The sequence below is a fragment of the Manis javanica genome, chromosome 1 (genome assembly GCF_040802235.1).
Source record: "Manis javanica isolate MJ-LG chromosome 1, MJ_LKY, whole genome shotgun sequence".
NCBI lineage: Eukaryota > Metazoa > Chordata > Mammalia > Pholidota > Manidae > Manis > Manis javanica.
In genome coordinates, this window is record NC_133156.1 from 6064290 (window position 1) to 6090437 (window position 26148).

General features: G+C 45.7%; 1 protein-coding gene across 1 annotated transcript in view; it reads right to left on the reverse strand.

Annotated features, from left to right (window-relative positions):
* Window positions 1-738: 738 nt before the first annotated feature.
* The window catches only part of LOC140849836 (uncharacterized), a 98450-nt gene continuing 73040 nt past the window's right edge, over window positions 739-26148 (reverse strand). The window contains exon 3 of the mRNA XM_073238342.1: window positions 739-5349. Coding sequence (XP_073094443.1) covers window positions 5240-5349 — 110 coding nt within the window. The 3' untranslated portion in view covers window positions 739-5239. The remainder of the gene's footprint in view (window positions 5350-26148) is intronic.

Genomic DNA, 26148 nt, shown 5'->3' on the forward strand with positions numbered 1-26148 from the left:
AAGACCTGACAGAATATGATTCTCTCTTTCCTATTATTACTTCTGTTTCTTGGAGTCAGCTGCAGAGGTTCCTGGGATGGGGAAGAGAACATCTCAGGAAAGAACAGATCCTCCTTCTAGGCATAAACCAGGCCGGCCAGGAGTTCCGGCAGGAGGATCTATCCAAAGATCCCAGACAGGAGCCAGGTGGGCCAAAGGGCTCCAGGCCCAAATCCCAAACCCAGTGGCCAGTGGCTGCGGCCCAGAGCCTAAGAATTTGATGTCTGTGGGAGGACAGGCCCCTGAGCAGGTTCCCCAGCTGCGCCTTCCTGGGGCAGGGGTCTAAGGGCGAGGCTTCATCCAGGCTGACCCGAGGGTGGTGCTAAGCCCACGGTGCCCCTGAGCAGGGGCTGCGGTGGGGCGCTGGCCTTGGGAGGCAGAGTACAGCCCGACGGAGCTTAGAGGGGCCTGTGGGTCTGAGCATACGTGTGTTTCTTGAGCACAGAAATACTGTAGCAAGAGAGCCAGGGCAGGTCTCACACAGAAAATCCCTCTTTACATTCTTCAAAGAAGGAAAAGGGAAAATATTTTTATCTCCTTTAGAAATCAGTACAAGGCCAGGAAACCTCAAGGCCCATTAGGTAAATGTACAAACAAAGTCATGTTTATAGACACCGAGCCTCTGCAGCTTGTCTGTGGAGCTGAGCCTTGGTTCCAGCCTGTCATGCTTTTGGTCCCTCAGCACCACCTGGAGCCAAGTGGAAAGAAAAAGTGTAAAAAAAGAAGTGCAGTTCTGAAAGGTGAGCCTCTCCGCCAGCCGGCCCTGCGCACCCTGAGTCAGCCTCCCTCCCTCCTGCCTCAGGGCCCAGCTCTGTGCCGCCCCTGAGGAAGCCAGTGGGTGGGGCTGGGGGTGATGCTGGGGTTCTTGTTTACAGAGTCCAAGAATGAACTTCACGATCACTCAAAGTAGGAGAGCAAGTGAGAGCCTTTATTTAGAGATAAAGAGGACAGAGAAAGAGAGTCCAGGGTGGTGCACTGTCTGGGGATTTACAGGCGGTTGAGAGACAATGGGCTAGGGGATGCACACCTGCCAGACGGTCCCAAAATGTTTATTTTTTAAGAGCTACTAAGTTTCTTATCAGTGGGTTATTCTTTAAAGTTAGCTTAACACAAGAAATTTCCTGCTCTGACTTGTTCTCAGGATAGCCGCTTTTTGATCTGGGAGCATATCAATTAAGACTGCCTGCCTTGCTTCCAAGATGGGCTGAGTTATTGTTTGATTGATGAAAATGTGATCTTACCTTCAAGATAGAATTTTAAAAAATAAGCTGGGCCTTTGAGCAGGCTACAGTAAATCTTACAATGTTATGTTTTAATTGATGCAGTGAAATTATAGGCTATGTTGAGATACTTTTCTTTATCTGGGGAGTATTCAAACTTCCAGGCCAAGTTGCTCCTGGCTTTTTAGTTTTAACTAATCTCACTGAAGAATGCTTATATTCCTAGTTTGATATTTCTACTTTAGAGAATTAATGTGACTCTGGCTTTACTTAATTGGTGAAGTTTTGGTAGCGTTTTTTTTCCAGAGGCCCTCACCCTACTCTATCTAAACCCATGGTCCTTGTCTCAGGGGGATCTTGGGTAGATGATCAGAACCCAGACACTCCCCAGGGTCTGTGCTGGAACAAAGCTGCAAGGGCCAGGAGGTGGGTGTTGCCTGGCAGGGACGGGGTGGGCTGGAGCAGACCCAAAGTGCCCGGATTGGGAGGGGGGACCTGTGTGCACAAGGTGATTCCCTCAGGTGCCTCTGTGAGGTGGCCCTTGCCTTGTCCCTGCCACAGGGTGGCTGTGAGGGCTGCAGGGGGTAATGGATGTAGAAGCACTTTGCAAATGACAAAGCACTCCCTGTTGTGAGTATTCCCATTGCCCTCAGGGATCCTGTGGCCTCAGACACTGAGGCTTGGACTCCAGACTCTATAATCTCCCCAATGTCTCCCCTAAAGGGATGTGGCACTCAGTCTCCTATAAGACCCCTAGGTCCCTGCCTTCACCACCATGACCCCGTCTTCTGCTTTCCAGTTTGCAAAGAATCCCTTTGTAACCTAGAAGAGATGAAGCACCTGCTACTTCTTCTGAGAAGGTAAAGAATCTTCCCTTCTCCTCAGGGTCCTCCTTCCTCCCAGAGCCTTATGACGGGACTCCAGGGCTGCAGGCAGCGTGGGACTGACCTGGTGGGGGAGATGTGGGGACAGGTGTGACTGCAGACCTGGGGGACAGCAGGAACACTGTGCAGTCAGCATGGGGACCTGGAGGGCCGTGGGCTTCAGGCACCCAGCCCTGCCTGGCCTGCTCGGCTCCCATGGCCCTGGCTGCAGCTCTTGCCTCCTGTCTTCTGCAGCCATATGAGGAGGCTCCCTGACGAGGGTGACTCTCAGAACTTATTTCAAGACCACCCCAGTGAGGGGCACGAAGCAGAGCCTGCGGGAGCCCACTGGCTGTGCGGGGAGCCTGGGGGCAGTACTGCTCCTGCCATGTGCCCTTTGGCTTCCTTGGCTCCTCCAGCCACACACTCTCCACCTCGGGCCTCCACCACCTCACCAGGCGTGATAACTTCCTCAGGTTCTACTCATTCATACTCATCCCGGAGTGACTCTCAGCCATCAGAGCCTTTCCTACCTACTCTTTCCCCTTCCCCACCAAATCCTACGGATTCAGAGCCCTGCCCTCAACCTCCAATAGCCTGCTCTGTCCCACCACCAAACTCCACCCCAACTCATACTCAATTTGACTCAATGGCACTCCGATTAGGAACCATCCCATGGAGCTTGTCCCCATATGCCCACTGGCTGGCTCCTCCCACCCGAGTCATCTCAGGCGTTGGTCGTGCAAACTCTCCCATTCCAGCCCCTTCCAGGCATCAGGCAGATGCCAAAGCCTGGAGCCTCTTGACCTCCTCACAGTGCACATCCCACCAAGAGCACCTGTCCCACCACCCACCAGAGGTCTCATTCTGGGAACACCCCACAGACAAACAGGGAGAGGTGTACGGGGGCTCAGCCAGCTCCCCTGTGAAGGTTCCAAGAGCTAACTCTGCAGAACCAGAAAGAGGCTTGATGAGGTCCTCCACATGGGGCCTGGGCAAGACGTTTCCAGAAAAGATCCTGAGTGTCCATTCGGGCAGGAAGCTGGGGAAGAACAGTGAGTGTCAGACCCCTGGGGGTGTTCATCCCTCCATGTTTGCTGTCAACCAGGCCTTGGACCTTCCTGCAGAATCACTCACTCACAGGGGAGCCACGAAGAATCCAGCACCCTCCAAGGGACAGGGACCCGACACGAGCACCTCCCATGGGTTCACCATCTTCAAGCCACCTATACAACAGAATCTGGAAGCACATGCTACAAGGCTTCTGGCGAGGTGCAGGTGGCGCTTACCCCTCAAGATCCTTAAGGTCATAAACTCCTTTAAGTTGAAAACCCCTCAATCCTCACTCCTTCTCTGCTCTCCCAGTACCTGCTCAGCTACCTGTGTTCCTGGGGCCCACTCAAAAGCCACGTTTTCCCAGCTCTTGGAAAATCCTCAGTCCCCACTGGGAGAGGCAGCAATAAGGAAAGAGTCAGTTCCCAGCCCAGTGAGTCCCCTCCCTGCCCCCTCCCCTAGGTGTGAGGAAATCAGCAAGGCCCAGGGAGAGACCCCACCTGGCGATGGCCACGTGTCCTCAGAGGCCCCTCTGACCACACAGGAGAGCGGGCCACCTGCTCAGACCTCCACATGCATGTTTGTGGGCAGAATGTGGCACAGTGAGATGGCCATGAGGGCCCACAGAGCCAGCCGGGAGCTGAGCCCCGGTGCAGCCACAGCCAGGATTGAGCCAGCGGGGGAGAGCAGAGACCGGGCCGCGCGACACCCCCACCGCAGGGCGACATCACTGGAGGGCAGCTCTGGGTCTTCAAGTGCTGAAGAGGATGGGGGGTCGGTGGCGGCTGAGGAGGCCTCTGCTTGGAAAATCATCTTGGAATCCCGTGTGCCGGCCCACTCCCAAATTAACAATGTGGATCTGAGTAGATCAGGGACTCCAGAGACAAGTAAAATCCCAAGACTGCCTGGTGTAAAGCACGTGATTCAAGATCTGGAAGAGCCACACCTCCATGTACACCACAGTGACTCTGAGCTCCACGAGAAGGTAGAGTCCGGGAAGCAGCCTCAGGACAGTGGCCCCAGTGAGCCTCCTCGGGACAGCGACGCTCATGTGCTCCTTCAGCACTGCCACTCCCGTGAGTTTCTTGCTGCAGACAGCTCGGCTTTTCAGAGATCTCTGTGCAGCTCCCAGAGCACGTCCAGTGGGGACACGTCAGCTTCACACGTGTCAGGCGACATCATGTTGCGTAGATGGGCTTCAGGTCAGAGCAGCCAGGGGTCCTTGAGGCTGGAGGAGCAGGGTGAGAGCCAAAGCAAAATGTTTGCCCCCGCTGGTGATGTAAAGGACTGTGGGAGGTCTGACCAAGTACAGCTTGAAAAAGGATTGGCAGAACTGAGGGCCTCCCAACACAATGGGATGTTAAAGAATAATTATAAGGAAACAGCACAGTCCTTAAGAAGCAAGTCCTGCCAGCTTGGACTGAAGGAGGAACAGGCTCCTCCAGAAAGCCACGTCACAAAACTGATAAAGCACTTCCTGCAGGGGATTCTCTCCAGTCGAGTTTCCCAGCAAAAAGACAGGCCTCCATCAGCCACTATCCAGAGCCAGGGACAAGGCATTAGCAGATCTGTTCCAGACGGCAGGGCCACCAAGGCTCGGGATCATGACAGCTGTGGGACAGATCCTAGAGGAGAAAACCACAGTTCCACATGGACATCCTCGCTTGGAGTTAAATTGGCAGAAAGGGAAATTCCAGGCTCCAGCAGGCAAACATGGTATCACAATCTTTTCTCCTTGAAGAGCAAGGGAGAGTGATAGGAGATAAAGCCTGCAATCACCCAGCCGCCCTAAAGGGCCACAGCAGTCCTGGCAAGAGCAAGGGGGCCAGAGACCAAGATAGCAATGAGGCCTTCCCACCCCGCGAGGTGGGGTGCCCAGCAGGCACAGCCAGCATGGGCCAAAGGCGGCAGGTGCCTCAGCCTGTACCCACTACCGCCCGAGGCAGCAAGTGATTCAGAAATATGTGTCACCTATTCAGCTAGAGCATGATTCACACATGTTTCCTGGTAGGACAAGTTTTCTTCAGAAAAGATCCATACAGTGCAAAGAGAAACTGTTTTTTCTCATGTCAGTACATCCTCTAGTTGCTGATGGATTCTTCCTACCTCAACTTCCATCGTTTCCCAAAATACATGCTTTTTTCTCATGAGAGGTGGTGGCTTCTGTCTGTGTCCTGCTGGGGGAAGGAAAGGAGTCAGGGTCTGCTCTTCCCACATACCCACCATGGCTTCCTGAGAGATGGAAAGGGAGGTTGAGGATGCCTGTGGTGTGGCATGCCCACCCGCACCCCTTGCCCTCGGTGCACCTTAGGTTTCCATGAGAGCCTCATTACAAAACAAACAAAAGCATCCTGGACTTGTCAAGATAAGGAAAACCTGTAAGGTGCCCCCCAACCCCATGATCTGGCTCGGCCAGCCCCACTGCTTGCTCTGTACCTTGAACTTGCGCAGCTGTGAGAGAGAAGTTTACAGAAGCTGAAATTCCCCTCTGGCTCCAGAAAGTGTCTGACAAGTTCCCATCAGTGTCCTGGGAAGTGGTTGCCTGAGAGCAGAGGTGGAGGAAACCTTCCCCATCCAGAGTTCTTGGTGGGGACTAGGTGATGCCTACCCCAGCAGCCCCTTCTGTTCTGATGAAGCCGGGGTTGTGGTGGGCCGGGGTCCCTGTAGCTCAGCGTCCCCCTCACTCCACCTTTCTCCCACTCAGAAGCAGCAGAAAGAAGATGCACTCTTAGTGCTGAGGGTGTGTGGGCGGGGTGCACAGAGGCGCTGAGGGCCGGTCCACACCTTCCTTCTGGGGAATCAGGGATCAAGGCTGTGGCTTGTGCGCACTCACCATCTGAAGGTGGACCCTGAACCTAGGGGGGAGAGGGGAAGAAGGTGGCAAAATAGCACAGTGCAACCCCAAAACGTGCAGGGACCGAGGACCTCTGGAGACCCACCACCATCCCCAGAGGGGAGAAGCAGCTGGGGGCCCATGGCTCCTGCATGGTGGCCCACCCGGGGTCTCCACACACACCAGCCCATGAAGCCCAAGAGCTGCCACGTGGACCTTTGACAGAGGGCCGGGCTCCCACAGGTGGGGAAGCTTGACTTTCCCAAGATATATTAAATAAACCAGAACAGGGCTGGGGACCTCAGGACTGACTCAAGGTCTCTGATCTTACTTCCACATGTGGCTCAAGGAAGGCTTCCAGGGGACATTAAAGGGCGAGGGATGGGCCTGGGGTCCCACAGTAATGCTCACATGGCTTCCAGCACTGCCCAGCCCAGGGCCTGGAGGGGGAAGAGGCCATCACACAGGGTCTGTCACACAACAGGCTGAAAGTGACCTGCTCAGAATGAGGGTGCAGTCCAGGATGGCCCCTGTGTGCTGTGCTCCAGCCTACACCCCTCCACTGCAGTCCCCATGGGAAAGCTGGAGTGATGCCAACTTTGAGCTACATGCAGATGTGCAGTGGGCCAGCTGCAGGGACCATGGAACGACCCTGCCCCATGCCTGTCAAGACCCCCCGACCCGCATGTGGGCCGGGGCGGAGGAGTCAAATGGGTGCAGATGCTGGTGCTGCACTGTTCCCTGGAGCTGGGTCCTGCCTCTGCGTGCAGCTCCCTGGCTCCTCCAGGGGCCCCCCATGAGAGCCCAGCCAGGGCCTGTGGGACTGGGACCCCAGGGAGAGAGAGACCCACCTCGGGTCAGGTGAGAGGCACAGCAGGGACCCCAAGGCACAGGACAGCTGCGTCCTCTCACAGGCCCCTAGAGGTGAGTCCTGGGAATGGGAGCATAGGGGACTGACACCCTTGCAGTATAAGTGCCACACACGGGGGCTGAAGGGACAGCAGGAAACAGGGCAGACAAGCCCCTGTGCCCTTCTGCCATGACCGTGCTAAGGTCTGCAATGGAGACCCCCACAGAGAGCCTCACAGACCCTCCCACACACTGAATGACCCTTAAAGAGATCCTCACAGAACCAGACACCCTCACAGGGACCCTCTCAGACCTTCTCAGTGTTACTGAAAACTGGTCCTTGTCACCAAAGTCAATTCACAAATCACAATGGCAAGGATTTGAGAAAAGGAAAGGAATTAATTTGCCAGCAAATGACAGAGTGGCAGGCTTGTGCCTTAAGAACCACTGTCCTCCTGCAGCACAAGTACGTACGGCATCTAACAGGGCATCGTGGGAGAGAGGCTGTGGTGTTCATAGACACACAAGGCAGCCACTGGAGGAGATCAAAGCAGATTTTCTTGTACCAGTTCAACTGCTTTTTGTTTCTCAGTGGCTCCTCCTCAGTGCCCTGGGGCAGGATGGCTTGGGTTCTGCCAATACAACTTTCTGCAATGCCTCTGACCCCGAGACATAGCAAACAGGGAGAACAAAGAGAACCCGACCCCTCTTAGTGGTCACAAAGTTTCTGGGGGCTTCTTGAGCTCCTTTTCAAGTTACTATTAAATTCTGAACCCAGAGATTTCATTCAGTTTTCCTCTGTTATCCCTGTTAATTTCACCTTACATTTTCCTGGGAATGTGGATGGCCAAGTTCTTCTGGTACTTTCTGCTGAATCAGGGAGAAGATCAGGGCTTTTAAAATGGAAGGCACGCACCAGTTGTTATCAAAGATGATGCCGTTGCCCCAAGGTGCCAGCCAGTGAATTCGCAGAACTTAGGAAGACACCAGGTCATGAATGTGATATGATTTGGGGACCGGAAATGGGACACTGTTTTGAGAACCCATAAACAGACTTCTAAGCTCAGGTAGATCCAGGTGGGAAGCTTTAGGAGCAGAAATACCCATTCTCCCTTAAAACAGACTGGGGCAAGTTCTGTAATCAAAGGTGCAGTGAAACAAGATAAATTACTCATGTGTTCCCTGGGGAATTAGCTATTTCCACTTAAGACATGAGGGTACATGCAAAACATGAGAACACCAGTGCCTTCAGGAGCTGCAGAGAAACTCATACCAGATGCTCTAAAGGATCACTGCACCCCACTGCAGAACTGGCTCTTGGGAGGCATATCTAACAGTCAGTCTGATGGGTGGTTGAAGCCAGAATCTGGGAGCCCATACCTGGGGTTTACTTCCTTGAGGAGGGCTTGCACCACCTCAGCGGCTTTCTCCATTCTTGCAGGAGAAGCTTCAACCCAGCCTGAAAATGTATCGACCAACACTAGCAGGTCTGAAGCTCCCGGTAGTCTTCAGCATCTGGGTGAAGTCCATTTGCCAGTCTTCCAAAGGACCATGTCCCATATGTTGTACCCCCTTTTCCAATGGGGGTCTCTCAACATTAGGGTTATTGTGGACACATAACTGTCAATTTTGAGTAAGTTGTTGCACAGTCTTTTAAAAGTAAGGCCCTCTCATACATGGGGTTACTAAGTCCATCAGGGCATCTCACCCATAATGAACACTGTTCTGTGACTGTCTCATTATGGGTGTGACAAAGGCTTCTGGCAGCAATGGTAGTCCTTGGGAGTTCAACGTCCATGTAGAATTTTCATCCCACTGATCAAAACCCCACTCTTGTTCTGTATGAGGTTTGAATCTGTCCAAACCTCACTAAGGTAGCAGGGCTCCTTAAAAGGAGTCCCCTTTGGCTTCTGCCTGTGCAGCTTTAAATGCTGCCTAGTCTCCTCAGGCCACAGAGCTCCCCAGTTGTAGGTGCCCTGGACAGTGCATGATGGCCACCTGCTCAGCCTCAGCCACTGCCTGCAACAAGGCGAGTATTTCAGGTGCATAGTTTTTGTTCTTACTTCCTACTGTTAACAACTTTCTTCCTACATTGCTCCCTCGGGTATGCACCATCATGAACACATACATAGAGTCTACATAAATTCAATCCACTAGACAACTGGAGGGCTCCAGTCAGGGCGGTCTGCTCTGTCTTCTGAGCTGAGGCTCTAGATGGCAGCACCGCTGACTCTGTCTCCTGCTCTGCTGTGACCACCACCTCTCCAACCTTTTGGTGTCCATTTTCCAGGATGCTGCTTCCATCGGTAAACAGGTCCGAATTTCGTTTCGGCAAGGGCCAGTTGACAGTCTCTAAAATGTCCAAACAGTCAGGCCATATGGTTACTTTCCTTGGGCAGGCAATAGACTGGCAGGGTTTAGAGTAGACACAGTGTTCAACTTCTCCTTGGGGTTGTCAAGAAAGATGGCCTGCTATTTCCCCAGCTGCCCTACTGTCAGCCAGTAGCCTCCTCCTTGTTCAAGGTCAGGACCTGATGTGGAGCACGGCGACACTATGCTGACCCAAAGTGAGCTATTTTGCCCCCTGCAGTAAGTCACAGGGGTAGCGACTGCTCTTGGACAGTGAGGCCATCCCCTCACAGTGTGTCCATGTGTTTGGACAGATATGCTACCAATCGTGGTACATCGCCCAGCACTGGTATCAGCACTGCTCATCCAATTCACCGTTTCTCATGCACAGAGAGTTTAAATTCGTTTTTAAGGTCAGGTAGACCCAAAGCAGGGGCTGTCATTAGGTTTGGTTGAGGAGTTTTGAATGTCTTTTGACTTTCTGTTGACCAAATCAGAGCCTCCACATTTGAGCTGTTTAAAGTTTCATATACAGGTTTTAAAGCAAGTCCAGAGTGGATTAAAGATGGCAGCGTGAGAGGAGAAACAGAGGCTTCCTCCTAAAACCGTACTAAATTAGAAAACATAGTTGGTGCAACTAATCCTGAGAGAGCAACAGGAAAGAGGACGGCGCCAGACTGCACACACCTGGAGAGAAGAGCAGTCCTCACGGAACAGGGTAACATACCAGAGCTGTGGCTCCATGGGACCTGAGCCCTTCCCCCACCCCAGCTCACTAGCGGAAGGAAGAGAAATGGAGCAGGGAGGGAATGGAAGGCCTGGGACTGCTGAATACCTAGCTCCGGAGATCTGCTCTGGGAGCACAGACCTACATTTCATGCTGTTTTCATGATACTCGCGTGATTACGGGGTTGGAAAGCTAATACAGGCAGAATTCCTGGAGAAACTGAGACTACAGTCGCTTGTGGAAAGCAGGAATCCGTATCCGGCTGCTCTTGGACAAAAGCTTATACCTGTGTGCCTGGCCCACTGGTTCAGGCAGTGGAGACAGGCACAGCAGCTGGGAAGCAGGAAACAGCTCTTTCCTCACCCCAGGCACCAATACCCCTCCCCTGCGACCCCCGACATTGATTCAGGGGCTGAGCAGCTCCAGAGTAGAGCTTTTGGACACTAGAGGGCTCCACATACAAATATAAAAACGCCAAAGGAACCTGGTTCAGAGTAAAATTAATATAACCCCTGAGAAAGATTTAAATAACATAGACCTTATGACTCTTCTGAAAGGGAGTTCAAAATAAAAATCATCAACATGCGAACGGAGGAAAGATATTTAAGAACTCAGCAATTAATTCTGGTCGGACATCCAATTGTCGAAGAGCATGATTGAGGGTATTAAAAGCAGGTTGCATACGGTGGAGGAGACAATAAATGAAATAGAAACTAGAGAAGAGGAATACAAAGAAGCTGAGGCACAGAGAGAAAAAAGAATCTCTAAGAATGAAAGAATATTGAGAGAACTGTGTGACCAATCCAAACAGAACAATATTTGCATTATAGGGATACCAGTAGAAGAAGAAGAGAGAGAAAGGGATAGAAAGTGTCTTTGAGGAGGTAGTCGCTGAAAACTTCCCCAATCTGGGAAAGGAGATAGTCTCTCAGGCCATGGAGATGCACAGATCTCCCAACACAAGGGGCCCACGGAAGACAGCACCAAGACATATAGTAATAAAATTGGCAAAGATGAAGGATAAAGACAGACTATTAAAAGTAGCCAGAGAGCAAAATAAGATCACATACAAAGGAAAGCCCATCAGGCTAATATCAGACTTCTCAGCAGAAACCTTACAGGCCAGAAGGGAGTGGCATGATGTATTTAATGCAAGGAAGCAGAAGGCCCTGGAACCAAGATTACTTTATCTGGCAAGATTATCATTTAAATTTGAAGAAGGCATTAAACAATTTCCAGAAAGCAAAAGCTCAGAGCATTTACCTCCCACAAACCATCTCTACAGTGTATTTTACACGGACTTCTATAGATGGAAGTGTTCCTAAGGTTTATTAGCTATCATCAGAGGTAATAAAACTACAGTAAATAAAGTAGAACAGCTAATTACTAAGCAAACATAAAATTAAATTAATTATCCCCAAAGTCAATCAAGGGATAGACAAAGAATACAGAATATGATAACTAATATATATAAAGAATGGAGGAGGAAGAGAAAGGAGTAGAAAAAGAAAAGAGCCTTTAGACTGTGTTTATAACAGCATATTAAGTGAGTTAAGGTAGACTCTTAGATAGTAAGGAAATTAACCTTGAACCTTTGATAACTACAAATCTAAAGCCTGCAATGGCAATAAGTACATACCTACTGATAATCATCCTAAATGTAAATGGACTGAATGCACCAATCAAAAGACAGAGGCAGTGAGAGAAACACTCACTTTAAACCCAAAGACATGTACAGACTAAAAGTGAAGGGATGGAAAAAGATACTTCATGCAACTAACAGAGAGAAAAAAGCAGGAGCTACAGTACTTGTATCAGATAAAATAGACTTCAAAACAAAGAAAGTAATAAGAGATAAAGAAGGACATTACGTAATGATAAAGAGGGCAATCCAACAAGAAGATATAACCATTATAAATATCTATGCTTCCAACACAGGAGCTCCCACATATGTGAAACAAATACTAACAGAATTAAAAAGGCAAAATAGAATGCAATGCATTCATCTTAGAAGACTTCAACACTCCACTCACTCTGAAGGACAGATCAACCAGACAGAATATAAGTAAGGAGACAGAGGCACTGAACAACACAATAGAATAGATGGACCTAACAGACAACTACAGAACTCTACACCCAAAAGCAACAGAATACACATTCTTCTCAAGTGCACATGGAACATATTCAAGAATAGATCATATACTAGGCCACAAAAAGAGCCTCAGTAAATTCAAAAATATTGAAATTGTACCAACCAGTTTCTCAGATCACAAAGGTATGAAACTAGAAATAAATTACGCAAAGAAAATGAAAAATCCCACAAACATATGGAGGCTTCACAACATGCTCCTAAATAACCAGTGGATCAATAACCAATTAAAAACAGAGATCAAGCAATATATGGAGACAAATGACAACAATCATTCAACACCACAAAAATCTATGGGATGCAGCCAAGGATGTGCTAAGAGGAAACTATATTGCAATACAGGCCTACCTCAAAAAAGAAGAACTATCCCATATAAGCAGTCTAAACTCACAATTAATGAAACTAGAAAAAGAAAAGCAAATGAGGCCCAAAGTCAGCAGAAGGAGGGACATAATAAAGATTAGAGCAGAAATACATCAAATTGAGAAGAATAAAACAATAGAAAGAATCAATGAAAGCAAGAGCTGGTTCTTTGAGAAAATAAAGAAAATAGATAAACTCCTAGCCAGGCTTATCAAGAAAAAAAGAGTCTACTCACATAAACAGAATCAGAAATGAGAATGGAAAAATCACTACGGACACCACAGAAATACAAAGAATTGTTAGAGAATACTATGAAAAATTATATGCTAACAAACTGGATAACCTAGAAGAAATGGACAACTTTCTAGAAAAATACAACCTTCCAAGGCTGACCCAGGAAGAAACAGAAAATCTGAACAGACTAATTATGAGCAATGAAATTGAACAGGTAATCAAAAACCTACCTAAGAACAAAACTCCTGGACCAAATGGCTTCACCGCTGAATTTTATCAAACATTTAGTGAAGACCTAATACCCATTCTCCTTAAAGTTTTCCAAAAAATAGGAGAGGAAGGAATACTTCCAAACTCATTCTATGAGGCTAGCATCACTCTAATACCAAAACCTGTCAAAGAGACCACAGAAAAAGAAAATTACAGACCAATATCCCTGATGAACATAGATGCAAAAATACTCAACAAAACATTAGCAAACCAAATTAAAAAATACATCAAAAAGATCGTCCATCATGATCAAATAGGATTTATGCTGGGGATGCAAGGATGGTACAACATTTGAAAATCCATCAACATCATCTACCACATCAACAAAAAGAAGTATAAAAACCACATAATCATCTCCATAGATGCTGAAAAAGCATTTGACAATATTCAATATCCATTCATGACAAAAACCCTCAATAAAATGGGTGTAGAGGGCAAGTACCTCAACATAATAAAGGCCATATATGATAAACCCACAGCTAACATCATACTTAACAGTGAGAAGCTGAAAGCTTTTCCTTTAAGATCAGGAACAAGACAAGGATGCCCACCCTTCCCACTTCGATTCAACATAGTACTAGAGGTCCTAGCCACGGCAATCAGACAACACAAAGAAATAAAAGGCATCCAGACTGGTAAAAGCAGTCAAACTGTCACTATTTGCAGATGGCATATTGTACATAAAAAACCCTAAAGAATCCACTACAAAACTACTAGAACTAATATCTGAATTCAGCAAAGTTGCAGGATCCAAAATTAATACACAGAAATCTGCGGCATTCCTATACACTAACAATGAACTGGCAGAGAGAGAAATCAGGAAACAATTCCATTCACAACTGCATCAAAAAGAATAAAATACCTAGGAATAAACCTAACCAAGGAAGTGAAAGACCTACACTCTGAAAACTACAAGACACTCATGAGAGAAATTAAAGAAGATACCAATAAATGGAAACACATCCCGTGCTCATGGATAGGGAGAATTAATATTGTCAAAATGGCCATCCTGCCTAAAGCAATCTAAAGATTCAATGCAATTCCTATCAAAATACCAAGAGCATTCTCCAACAAACTAGTGAAAATTGTCCTAAAATTCATATGGAACCACAAAAGACCTCAAACAGCCAAAGCAATCCTGAGAAGGAAGAATAAAGCAGGGGGAATTATGCTCCCCAACTTCAAGCTCTACTACAAAGCCACAGTAATCAAGACAATTTGGTACTGGCATAAGAACAGACCCATAGACCAATGGAACAGACTAGAGAGCCCTGGTATAAACCCAACCATATATGGTCAATTAATATATGTTAAAGGAACCATGGACATACAATGGGGAAATGATGGCCTCTTCAACAGCTGGTGTTGGCAAAACTGGACAGCTACATGCAAGAGAATGAAACTGCATTATTGTTTAAACCCACACACAAAAGCAAACTCAAAATGGATTAAAGACTTGAATATAAGTCATGAAACCATAAAACTCTTAGAAGACAACATAGGCAAACATCTCCTGAATATAAGCATGAGCAACTTCTTCCTGAACCCATCTCCTTGAGAAAGGGAAACAAAAGCAAAAATGAACTCATGGGACTACATCAAACTAAAAAGTTTTTGTACAGCAAAGGACATCATCAACAAAACAAAAGGCATCCTACAGTATGGGAGAATATATTTGTAAATGACGTATCTGACAAGGGGTGAACATCCAAAATATATAAAGAACTTATAGACCTCAACACCCAAAAAGCAAATAACCTGATTAACAAATGGGCAGAGGATATGAAGAGACCGTTCTCCAAAGAAGAAATTCGGATGGCCAACAGACACATGAAAAGATGCTCCACACCACTAATCATAAGGGAAATGCAAATTAGAACCACAATGAGATATCACCTCACACCAGTAAGGATGGCCAGCATCGAAAAGACTAAGAACAACAAATGCTGGCGAGGATGCGGAGAAAGGGGAACCTTCCTACACTGCTGGTGGGAATGTAAGTTAGTTCAACCATTGTGGAAAGCAATGTGGAGGTTCCTCAAAAAACTCAAAATAAATACCATTTGACCCCAGAATCCCAGTCCTTGGAATATAACCAAAGAATACACGTTCTCAGACTCAAAAAGACATATGCACCCCTATGTTCACTGCAGCACTTTTTACAATAGCCAAGATATGGAAGCAACCTAAGTGTCCATCTGTAGATGAATGGATAAAGAAGATGTGGTACATATACACAAGGGAATACTATTCAGCCATAAGAAAGAAGCAAATCCTACCATTTGCAACAACATGGATGGAGCTGGAGGCCATTATGCTAAGTGAAATAAGGCAGTCGTAGAAAGACAAATGCCAAATGATTTTCCTCATTTGTGGAGTATAACAATGAAGCAAAACTGAAGGAACAAAATGGCAGCAGACTCAAAGAAGGGACTAGTGGTTACCAAAGGGGAGGGGTGTTGGAGGGTGGGTGGGGAGGGAGGGAGAAGGGGACTAAGGGGTATTGTGTTTAGTACACATAGTGTGGGGGATCACGGGGAGAACAGTGTAGCACAGAGAAGGGACATAGTGGATCTCTGGCAACTTGCTGCACTGATGGACAGTGACTGCATTGGGGTATGGGTGGGGACTTGATAATATGGGTAAATTAGTAACCATATTGTTTTTTCATGTGAAACCTTCATAAGAGTGTATATCAATCATACCTTAACAAAAAATTTTTAAAAAAAGCAAGTCCAAAATTAGGGATGCAGATATGACAAAAACTGGCCATTCCAAGGAATCCCCTTAGATTCTATGTATTTCCAGAGACTCTAAGATTTAATATGACTTATTTCCAGTCTGTCATAAGGTTCCAGATCCCTTGACTCAATTGGAAACCGAAGTAAGTCACTTGCTGTTTACAAATTTGAGCCTCATGGAGTGATGCCTTCCCACACGTGGCCAAATGATTTTAAACTAAAATAGCATTAGCCAAACAATGTTCAACATCGGGGCTTGCTAGGAGCAGATCATCCACATATTGCAAAAGAATGCCCCCATTTAACAGTGAAATTCTCACGTCTTTTGTGAAGATTTCACTGAACTAAATGGGAGAGCTCGTAAACCCTGGGGCAGTCCAGTCCAACAGTGCTGAGCAGTAACTTTAGTGTCATGATCTTGCTGTTCAGAGGCAAGCAACAGCTGGTCCTTCTCCTTCAAAAGAATGCAAAAGAACGCATGCTTTAAATCCAGCACTGGGAACCACCGGCAATCCCCCTGTGAGAACGAAGGGCCTGTGGGGCGAGTGAGGGCCTTCAGGGAGAGGCCTGCGGTGAGAGTGACAGGCCCATAGTGAGGGGCCGGTGGTGAGTGTGATGGGCCCATAGTGAGGGGCCTGCAGTTAGGTGCCCATGGTAAGTGCGAGGGTCCTGCGGTGTAAGATACATAGTGAGGGGCCTGAGGGGTGAGGTCTGCAGTGAGGGTGAGGGGCCTGCGGTGTCAAGTCTATACTGAGGGGTCTGTGGTGAGGGTGATGCGCCTGCAGTGAGGGGCCTGTGCTGAGTGTGAGAGGCCTGTGGTGTGAGGTCTGTAGTGAGGGGCCTGCAGTGACAGTGAGGAACCTATGGTGTGATGTCTGTAGTCAATGGACTGCGGTGATATTGATGAGCCTTCATTGAGGGGCCTGCGGTGTGAGGTCTGCAGTGCAGGGCCTGCAGTGTGAGGTGTAGAGAGGAGCCTGTGGTGAGAATGAAGGGCCTGAGTTCTGAGGTCTGCAGGGAGGGGCCTGTGGTGACAATGAGGAGCAGTGGTGTGAGGTCTATACAGAGGTGCCTGCGATGAGAAAAAAGCGCCTGACATCTGAGTTCTTTAGTGAGGGCCCTGCGGTGTGAAGTCTGCAGTCAGGGGCCTGTGGTGTGAGGTCTGCAGGAAGGGGCCTGTGGTGAGAGTGGGAGGCCTGCATTGAGGTGCGTGCAGTCAGATCAAGAGGCCTGCAGTGTGCAGTCTGCAGTGAGGGACCTGCGGTGTGAGGCCTGGGGGGTGATATCTGCCTTGAAAACCTGTAGCTACTATAAATCCAACATATCCCCAAACTGAACTGATTCTAGGTCCTTTTCTACGTGCTCCTCCTCCTGTTTCCTCTCTTACTTGATGGTACCACCATTTACCCAGTTTTCCAAGTCATGAGCCTAAGACATCTCTGAGCCTTCTTCCTTTTCACTCTATGTAATTCACCTCCACATCCAGAGATTCCCTGTAAGAGCATGAATTTTTCCATCCATTGTTCTTTCAACTCTCAATGCCACTGCCCCTTTTTAGTCCTGTCCCTCTCCCTCTAGAACTTACTACTATAGCCACCTAAGTATTTCCTTGCATTTCTCTACTGCCTTCTTGCTGTCTTTGTTCGCTGACCAGCAAATAGGCTCCCTTTCCTTCTGTGCAGATGTGCATTCTGCCCACTCACTTTATAAGTGGATTTCTATGATGACTGTTATTCTGGTTTCTCTACGGATTCAGTTCGCTTGCCTATATTAGTGTTATGTGACCGCCTAGAGGCTCACTGAGGGGCAGCCTGCCTTGCTTTACTGGCAATGACTATCTCAGGAAAGAGGTTTATCAAGCTCGGTCACGGCAAGGGGTGCCTCCGGAGCCCCTTTCTGGTCCGTGCTGGAGCTGAACCCTCTGCAGCCAACCTGAAACCATGGGAGGGATCCAGAGCTCCAGGGCTCCAGGCCAGACAGACTCTGCCCTGCTGGGAGAGGTACATGGATGGCTTGGTGAGTGGTTTGCAGCTCCACTCCATATATTAAAGTCAGTTTTTTGTTTTTTGTTTTTTAAACCTTCTGCTCTGAAAAATCCAGAAGAGCAACTGAAACATATTAACCTGAAAAACTTGGGATTTTAAATCAAATAAATATCTGAGGTAAAAGGGGCACAGCTGCCAAACACTTTTTAAAGCACTTGGCCCCTCCATAATTCACTCTAAGAGTGGTTAAAAATAAAGGTAATAGACTTCCAGCTGGTAACCAATCTCCAGTGATAAACTGTGAATGGGGGATTTAAATCATCAACTTGAGGGGCAAGGATAGATGGAAAGATCAGAGAAAACTAAACCTCTAGCAGTGATTGAATCTGGAAAAACGCTGTAAATGAACCAAGGATGAGACAGCCACAATGGATTAATAAAGAGAAGTTGGGAAGACACATTCCTAGGCTATAGGAATGACATTATTAGGGGCAACAAACAACTTTATTTCTCCCACAAACTCTTCCTTGCTCCATGTGATAGCATCTGAGCTGGGATGGATGGGAAGTCTTCCTGGTTGCGCCCTGTGATAAAAACAGCTCCAGAAAGAAGCAGGAAAATGAAACCAGCATGCATGCGTGACTGCAGACAGAGTGCAGGGTTAAGTCTGGAGAGGTAGGAGGGGACCAGACTGTGTAGGCACACTAGGCCATGTGAAGAACTCTGGTCTTTATCCAGAAAGCAATGGGAAGCCAGTTAAGGGCTGTAAGCAGATGTAATACCAGAATAGTGCTTGGAAAATGCCACTCTGGCCACAGTAAGTAAACTTGAGAGAGGGTGCAGAGAGAAATGTGGTGGTTGGGGGGGTGGGGGGTGGGGCAGCTAGCAGAATGGAGTGGAGAGGACAGAGATGATGGTAGTGTGGTTGGGACTGAGCTCTGTCATTTGTATTGGACTACTGATATAAAGTTATTTCCATAATAAAATGAAAAACTTTGTGACCATGTTCATTTTTTTTTGAGAGGGCACCTCTCATATTTATTGATCAAATGGTTGTTTACAACAATAAAATTCTATATAGGGGACTCAATGCACAATCATTGATCAACCCCAAGCCTAACTCTTAACAGTCTCCAACCTTCTGAAGCATAATGAACAAGTTCTTACATGGTGAACAAGTTCTTACATGGCGAACAGTGCAAGGGCAGTCATATCACAGAAACTTTTGGTTTTGATCACGCATCATGAACTATCAACCATCAAGTCAGATACGATTATATGTGACCATGTACATTTTAAGTGGGCTCACACAACTTACTGGGAAAGTTTTATTGAGGTATGCTTCATTTTTTAAATAATAGGCATGGAAAAAATTATCCTCACAGAATAACATGGCTCCTGGGTTTGGCAAAGAGGAGGGAAAGAGCTCTTAGCTTTCTCCCTCCTGACCATCTGCTTTCCGAGAGGACTTCACTTCCTTTCAGTTCCCTCACCTGTGCAATGCTCTGGATGGCAGGGACCTCGTCACTGGTGGTCCACAGAACCGGCTGACAGCTCTAAACTTAACACATGCCTTCCACAGGGCAGGCTCTTCTATCTCATCACTGACATGGGGGTCTGCCTAGAATCATTTTACCCTCAGTGTGTGTTTGTGCACATGCACACATAGTGCGTGTGTTACCTGAATTCTTTTATGTTTCATTTCTTGCCATTCCTCTTACAGGTACTCGTGTCTTTATTGCTCAAGTTCTAAAACTCTTGACAAAATTAACACCAATGTTTGCTTTTTAAAAAAAAAACAGGAAAGGACATGACTGCCTTTTTACATTACTGTCAAATGCTGTGTAGGAAAATGGAATTAAGTATGAAAAGAGAAAAATAAAATCTGCATCGAGCATTTTAAAAGTGAGTTACACAACCACAGCGCGTTAATTGGCTCACACTTCAAGAGGGAGAGAGCAAGCACACTCCTCCTCCAGCCTCGAAGGGAAGAGGGTCTGAGGATCACAGTCCGTTCATTTATTACCACAGCAGAGTATGCAGTAAATAGTAGTATTTCAATAGAGGATCTATGTGACGGCCAAGAGCTGCAATTCCATACTCGAAACTAAAACCTGACACTAAATATGAACTTTTCCTCATCAGCAGTCTGAATGGTGAAGATGTTTCCGTCTTTAAAATCCACTTTCTTTCTATTGTATCCCATTAGTGACCCTAAGCCCCTCTACACACAACCCCCAGTCACATGGTTAGCAGCAACGTCCTGGAACCACTCCAAGAATTCCCTTTTGTTAAGTGTCAGACTAAGAAACAAAGCTGGTGGAAAGAATACTTTCTTGACTTCATCACTAACAATGGCAAAGAAGATGCAGAAAATCGCGGGCTGGCTAAACAGTCTAGGTTTAAATGTCCCGTTTTTCAATCTTGCTACACTTCGAATAGTTTGCTGAGGCTGTAACTCTCCACCTTTAATTCATCCATCGTCCTCAACCACAGCAGCACTTAGAGAAAGAAACATGACTCCTTCTTCTAAGATTTCTAGTGAATAAATAGCACCAGCTACACAAACAGACCCCAGGACAGAATATTGCCCTTCCCCAGTACTAAGTGACAGTCTAATCAGCTGCAGGGACAGGACACACTGCTTCTCAGATAGAGTATCATCATGCTGAAGACGAGGAAGCAGACGAGCTGGACCCACACACAGCATCCGTGTTTTTCTGGGAAGGCACAGGGGAGGAACTTTCTAACATTTGGATGCGATGGAAATTCCCTGGTCTAGGCTGGTGCTCCAAGGTCCCAAGTCAGCCAGGCCCCCATCAGAGAGGAAACCTAGGTGGACACGGACTTTTGAAGTCCTGGGGAAAGGCAGAAGGAAGATGTACTCTTACAGAACCAGGCTTTGAGAGGCCCAAGGGGAGAAGCATAAGAAAAATGAGGCAGGTGCCCTTTTCAGAGAAGCACAACTTGTGCTTGGGGTAAGTGGCTTCAAGGTTCTGAAAAGCTATGAGGATGTTCCTATGTACAGCACTTAAAACATGAACATGAGTGAGATCAGTGTGCTAAGGAGTATGTTGGCAGGAAACAAGACAGTTACATAAAGTGGGAGAAGCATGGCCAGGCACAAAGAAGGCAAGGAAGAAGGTCTGGGGACACTGGGGAGTATTAAATGCCCACACAGCCGAGCTTTTGGGAATCCAAGATTAAAATGCATGACATTGTAGGCACAGTTTCCTTTCTCCCTGCTAGGAAAACCAATGAGGTGAAGAATACAAAGAAATGCAAAGGGAATACATTCATAAAGGTGTTGCAGACTGGAGGGAGGGATATTAGCAATTCAAGTGGATGAAATATTATTCATAAATCTGAGGAGAACTGGGCAGATTTCCATACTGCAGCAAACTGACCAGGAAAGATGAAAAATGACCCAGGTCGAGCCATATCATTGTGAAATGCAAGGCCTCCAAGGATAAAGAGAAGATTCTAAAGATTTCTACAGGGAAAAATTACTAGAAAGAATAATAATGAGATTATACCAGATTTCTCAGCAGCAACCTTAGATACTAGATGGCAATAAATCCAACCTTCAAAATGCCAAAGGAACTGAGTTGATTCAGGCATGCAGGATTTCTGAACTTTTTTTTTTCACATATCCTTCCTGAAAACAATTACCTATATATTTCCTCTGCAAGGCCCATGAGGAATCTTTATAACTAAGACTCTACCAAGCCACATTTAGCATCAAATACACCCAGGAGAGAGAACAGGAAACATAGCCACCAGGGGAGCAGCAGGTTATTTCACTTCCGTGGGAGTAACTGCAGTGTCCTCACAACTGTGCAGGAGCTATTCCTGCTGCCATGGAGGTGACAGCTCAGGTGACAGTGCCCAGGATTCACACTGGGCAGTGTGGGGCCAGTCTGACTTAGATGTCTCAGAGTCCAAATCAAAACTAGTATTTCTTGTAATAGATCCATAAACACAGATCCCAGAATTTTCACAAGGGACATGCTAGTCACAAAAGTCATCACAGTCAAGAAACCCAAGCTATGGCTTCCAACCACATATTTACAGTTCTCCTGAGCCAGGTGCAATTCACCAGTCAGGGGTAATCTTTATATAAACAATGTTACCTAGTAACACAGCTAACAGTCTATTTCCATCAGGCTTAAAGGGGAACAGATCTAGATAGGTAACTGGGCCCAAAGTCAATATCCGACTACAAATGAAAGAGTTTTGTTAACCGTTTCCCCACATTCCACAGAAAGAAATCCAAGAAACAGTGGAACCAAGCTAGATAGGAAAGAAAATTAAATTTTAGGATCACAGCTGTAAAGTAGGCCTAGGAAGCAGTCCATTCAAAATTACACAAGGAACATACGGAACGCCTCAGATGCTTCTGTAACAGGACAAAGAGGCAATTAGGAACTCCAGGGAAACAATAAGCTGGCTGATATGAAGCTATTTATTTATTATTTGTGGAATAATTCTGAGAACTTGTAAGAACTGAACCTACGTGGTCTGAACACAGCACAGTTCCAAGAGGGTTCCAAGTTTAGTGACATAGGATAATATTATTCCCTCACCACACATCCAATGAGTTACTAGATCTTTAGTGAACAATGTATATATTACCATAATATTATAATAGGTTCATCATGGTTTTACTTTCTCAGGATCAATTTAGAGTTAACACATGGAAGATTTAACTATAAGTGACAGATTAGAAAATAAGTATCCTAAATCTTTACAATGTCAGAGCGGTGAGACAGCTAACAGAAGATGGGGAGAGAGAGAGAGAGGAAAGTGTGGGGGTGGTAATTTCATCATTAACGTAATAGGGAGTCAAGAAGTACTGTCCTCAATTGATGGATCAGAAAATAGAGGTTTAAGCATATTGTTTAATTTTAAAAGGTAGGTAGTGTAGTAGCAGAACTAAAAATAAAAACATAACTAACAAATACTGAGGAGTGGTTAAGTAAGCTAAATTCCTAATTTTTCATAGCAAGGAGTTAGAAAGCTGATAAACTAATAAACATATACAAATATATAAATCAGTCAATTAAAAAACAGGGTTATCTATGATAGAAAACAAGCCTTTATCTTGAAAGCAAAGCAAGAGAAGCTCCAACTATAGGAGAAAGAATTTAGGATAGCAATAAAGGAAAATATCCTGCCCCAGGAGCAGAGGGACTTACAGGGAGACTTGTCATTCCACAGATATCTTTCAGAGAACAGCAAAAATTTGTCCTCTGCTTTCTTGACTAGGTAGAGTGCTATCAAGAGGCAGGGCTATGGCCTCTAAAGATTGTACAGAATTTCATTTATAACATGACTCACATACTTTATTTCAATATAAAACAGGCTATACCTCCTGAAACTAATAGAATCCTCTCTTGAGGACTGCTCTGGAGTATATTAGTTAAAAAGGAAAGATTTTCTTCTACCATCTTAGTGGCTTCTACTATATTTCTTAGGACCTAATTCAAAATGGGAGGTACAACAGATTTAAGTTATGTCTATGAACATAAATCATAACCTTTGGTTCCACCGATCCTTAGGGGGTTAACAGACACTTGCCTTCTTGCTAGTTACTCTTGTTCTTCTAATATATTATTTATTAACTTGCAAAACATTTAAACTGCTATAGCATATAAATGCTAACAGAATGAGGTTAAAAACATAAACTATTTAAGTCCATCAACTAATGGAAACAAAAAATAAAAAGAGGATAATAAACAAATTTATTAATTAATAATAAACAAGAGGAAAAACCCATTCTGATGAGTTAATGCAAAGCTACCGACAGAGCCTAAGGAGTGAATTGTTCAAGAAGAAACCCATTTAAATAAAGATATAATCATTATGGTATTGTACCTGGTCAGGAACCGAGTCAACTATTTCTTGTTAAAAACCAGTATTATAGAACACTTTCAACAGGGGGACAAAAAAGAAAAGAGATTAGGAATCCAATTTATCACACATAAAGTGACAGAAGAGATGGGCAAGAGTAACGAGTTACATGTGTGAAGACTCAGTAAGCAATGACTCTGGAAGATGAAAGGGCAGCTGTTCATGGGCCTCGAAGGTCCCCCTATTGTATAAAAAAGGGTTCTAGGAACTTGGAAACAAGTTACTCACTTCATTTCCCAGTTTTCATCATCTAGCTTGGTTTAGCTCTCTTTCATAATGCTTTGGACACCAGGGGTGGGGTGGTACAATGGAAAGAGCCCTTCATTTTCTCTTTCATAAGACAAGAACAATATCCTACAAGGTGTTTTGTATTCAAGACAAAATGAGATTAAATACATGAAAGTAATGGAGTGGCGCTAGCCACTAAATAATTGTTAGTTTTCTTATGCTACGGCAGAGATAGCTGCAACACTTGTGCTCCACTGAGGGGCAGCTGCCCAGCCAGTCCTACCAGCAGCCAGTGTGTCAAGTGACCACTTCTCCCCATGAGAATGCAAGTAGGAGGGATGTTCACTGTACACTCAGGCCAAGACTGTTCAGAACCAGGTATACCTTCTCTCTGTTCTTTTCCCAACTGCCAGCTAGATACAGACGACACCAGAGAGGCTCTGGATGATGGCAGCCCTACAGGAAGAGAGATGCTTGGGCTCCTCAGTCACCTGTGCAGAAGCTACTGGTAACCGGGAATACCCAGTGACTATCACATGACTGAGAAACAAACTACTGTGTTGAGATGCTAAAATGTAGAAGTCACTATTTGTTATTAACAGCAAGTGGTATCCAAACCAATATAAACATGCTATGTGATAATTACTGTAATAATAACGGTACGGGTATCGGACATGGCACCAAACAAGCCATCGTTAGTGCCATTACGAAATGTTGGCCAAATAAGTCCACGAAAAGACGTTCATCATCCTTAGCCATTGGGAAAATGCAAAGCAAAACCACTTTACTCCCAGTAGGATGGCTGAGAACAAAAAGATAGGCAATAACAAGTACAGACAAGGATGTGGAGAACTTGGCGACCTCACGCGTTGCTGATGGGAATGAAAAATGATGCAGCTGCTGTGGAAAAGTCTGGCAGTTTCTCCAAACTTAAACATACCATCACTATGAGGCCCAGCAATTCCCCTTCTAATAGATACCCAGGGAACTAAAACATACTTTCATTCAAAAACTTGTACAGGAATGTTCATAAGCAGCAATATTCATAATAGCCAAAAAGTAGGAACAATTCAAATATTCATCTACTGATGACTGGATAAACAAAATGTGAAATATATATTTCCATATGATGGAAAACAATTGAGTCATAGAAAGGAAGGAGGTACTGATACACACGAGAAATAAGAATGAGCCCTGAAAACATAGTAAATGAAAGAAGCCAGGAATAAAAGACCATTTATATGAACTATGAATGTGCAAATACACTGAGACAAAGAAAGCAGATTATTGGGTGCTGGAGCTGTAGTTGCTGGAGGGAAATAGGGAGACTATTAATGGGTAGGGGGTGCACTTTTGGGGTTATAAAAGTGCTTTGGAACATTAGGTAGTAGCGGTGGAGCTATAATTCTGTGAATATACTAAAAAACACTGAGTTGTACAATTTAAAAGCAGGAATTTTATGGTATGTGAATCATATCTCAATTAAAAAAAAGAAATCTTAGCTATTTGCTTCGTTTTACCTCCCAGAGGCTTTGGTTCGACACAAAAAGGCACTGAATTCTTTCTAAGTAATACTAGAAAAAGGTGTGAGGGAAGCTTCTAGGGTGCTGGAATGTGTCTATCGATCCTAGTGGAAGTTACATGGGAATATATAAATGTAAATATTCTTTCCAGGCATGATTCTAGGTTGGTCAGAACCCAAAGAATCCTTCCTCCTCGCTTCCTCCACAAACAGGTAAGCCACACAGTGCTGCAATGCCACATGCAGGAAAAGCCTCTTTTCCCCTACACAGACCTTAAGGCACCAAGCTCTCCTTAGTTTAGGTAACAGTGTAGATAGCACAGAGATGAGATAAATATTTAAAGTTAACTCTGAGAGTGACGTGAGGGTGGGGAAATAAGACAGAGCCCAGAATAACCACTGAAGTGTATATTGCAACAGCAAAGTTCTCTAGGGAAGAAAAAAGTCCTAAAGAGACAGTGTGGGCTGTGGGCGGACGACCCGCGATGGGACTGCATATGGGAAGTATCTTTCTTCTCCCTGCTTAGGTATATACCATTTTTAAAAGTCAAGATCAAACCATAATATAAGGAAAGGTTGTTTAGTCATATAAAGTAAATCCTCATCTAAGTACTTAATACTCAAAACTGAAGTAAAGGATCATTGGAATATTTTCAACCCCTGGATAAGAATATAATTTGGTGATTCCATGAATCTTCACTGGAACCTTCTGAATCTATTGAAAAATACTATCTTTTGAATTGGAATAAATTCCTTGGAAGGGGAATGGATTAAAGATGACAGTGTGAGAGGTGAGACAGAGACCTCCTC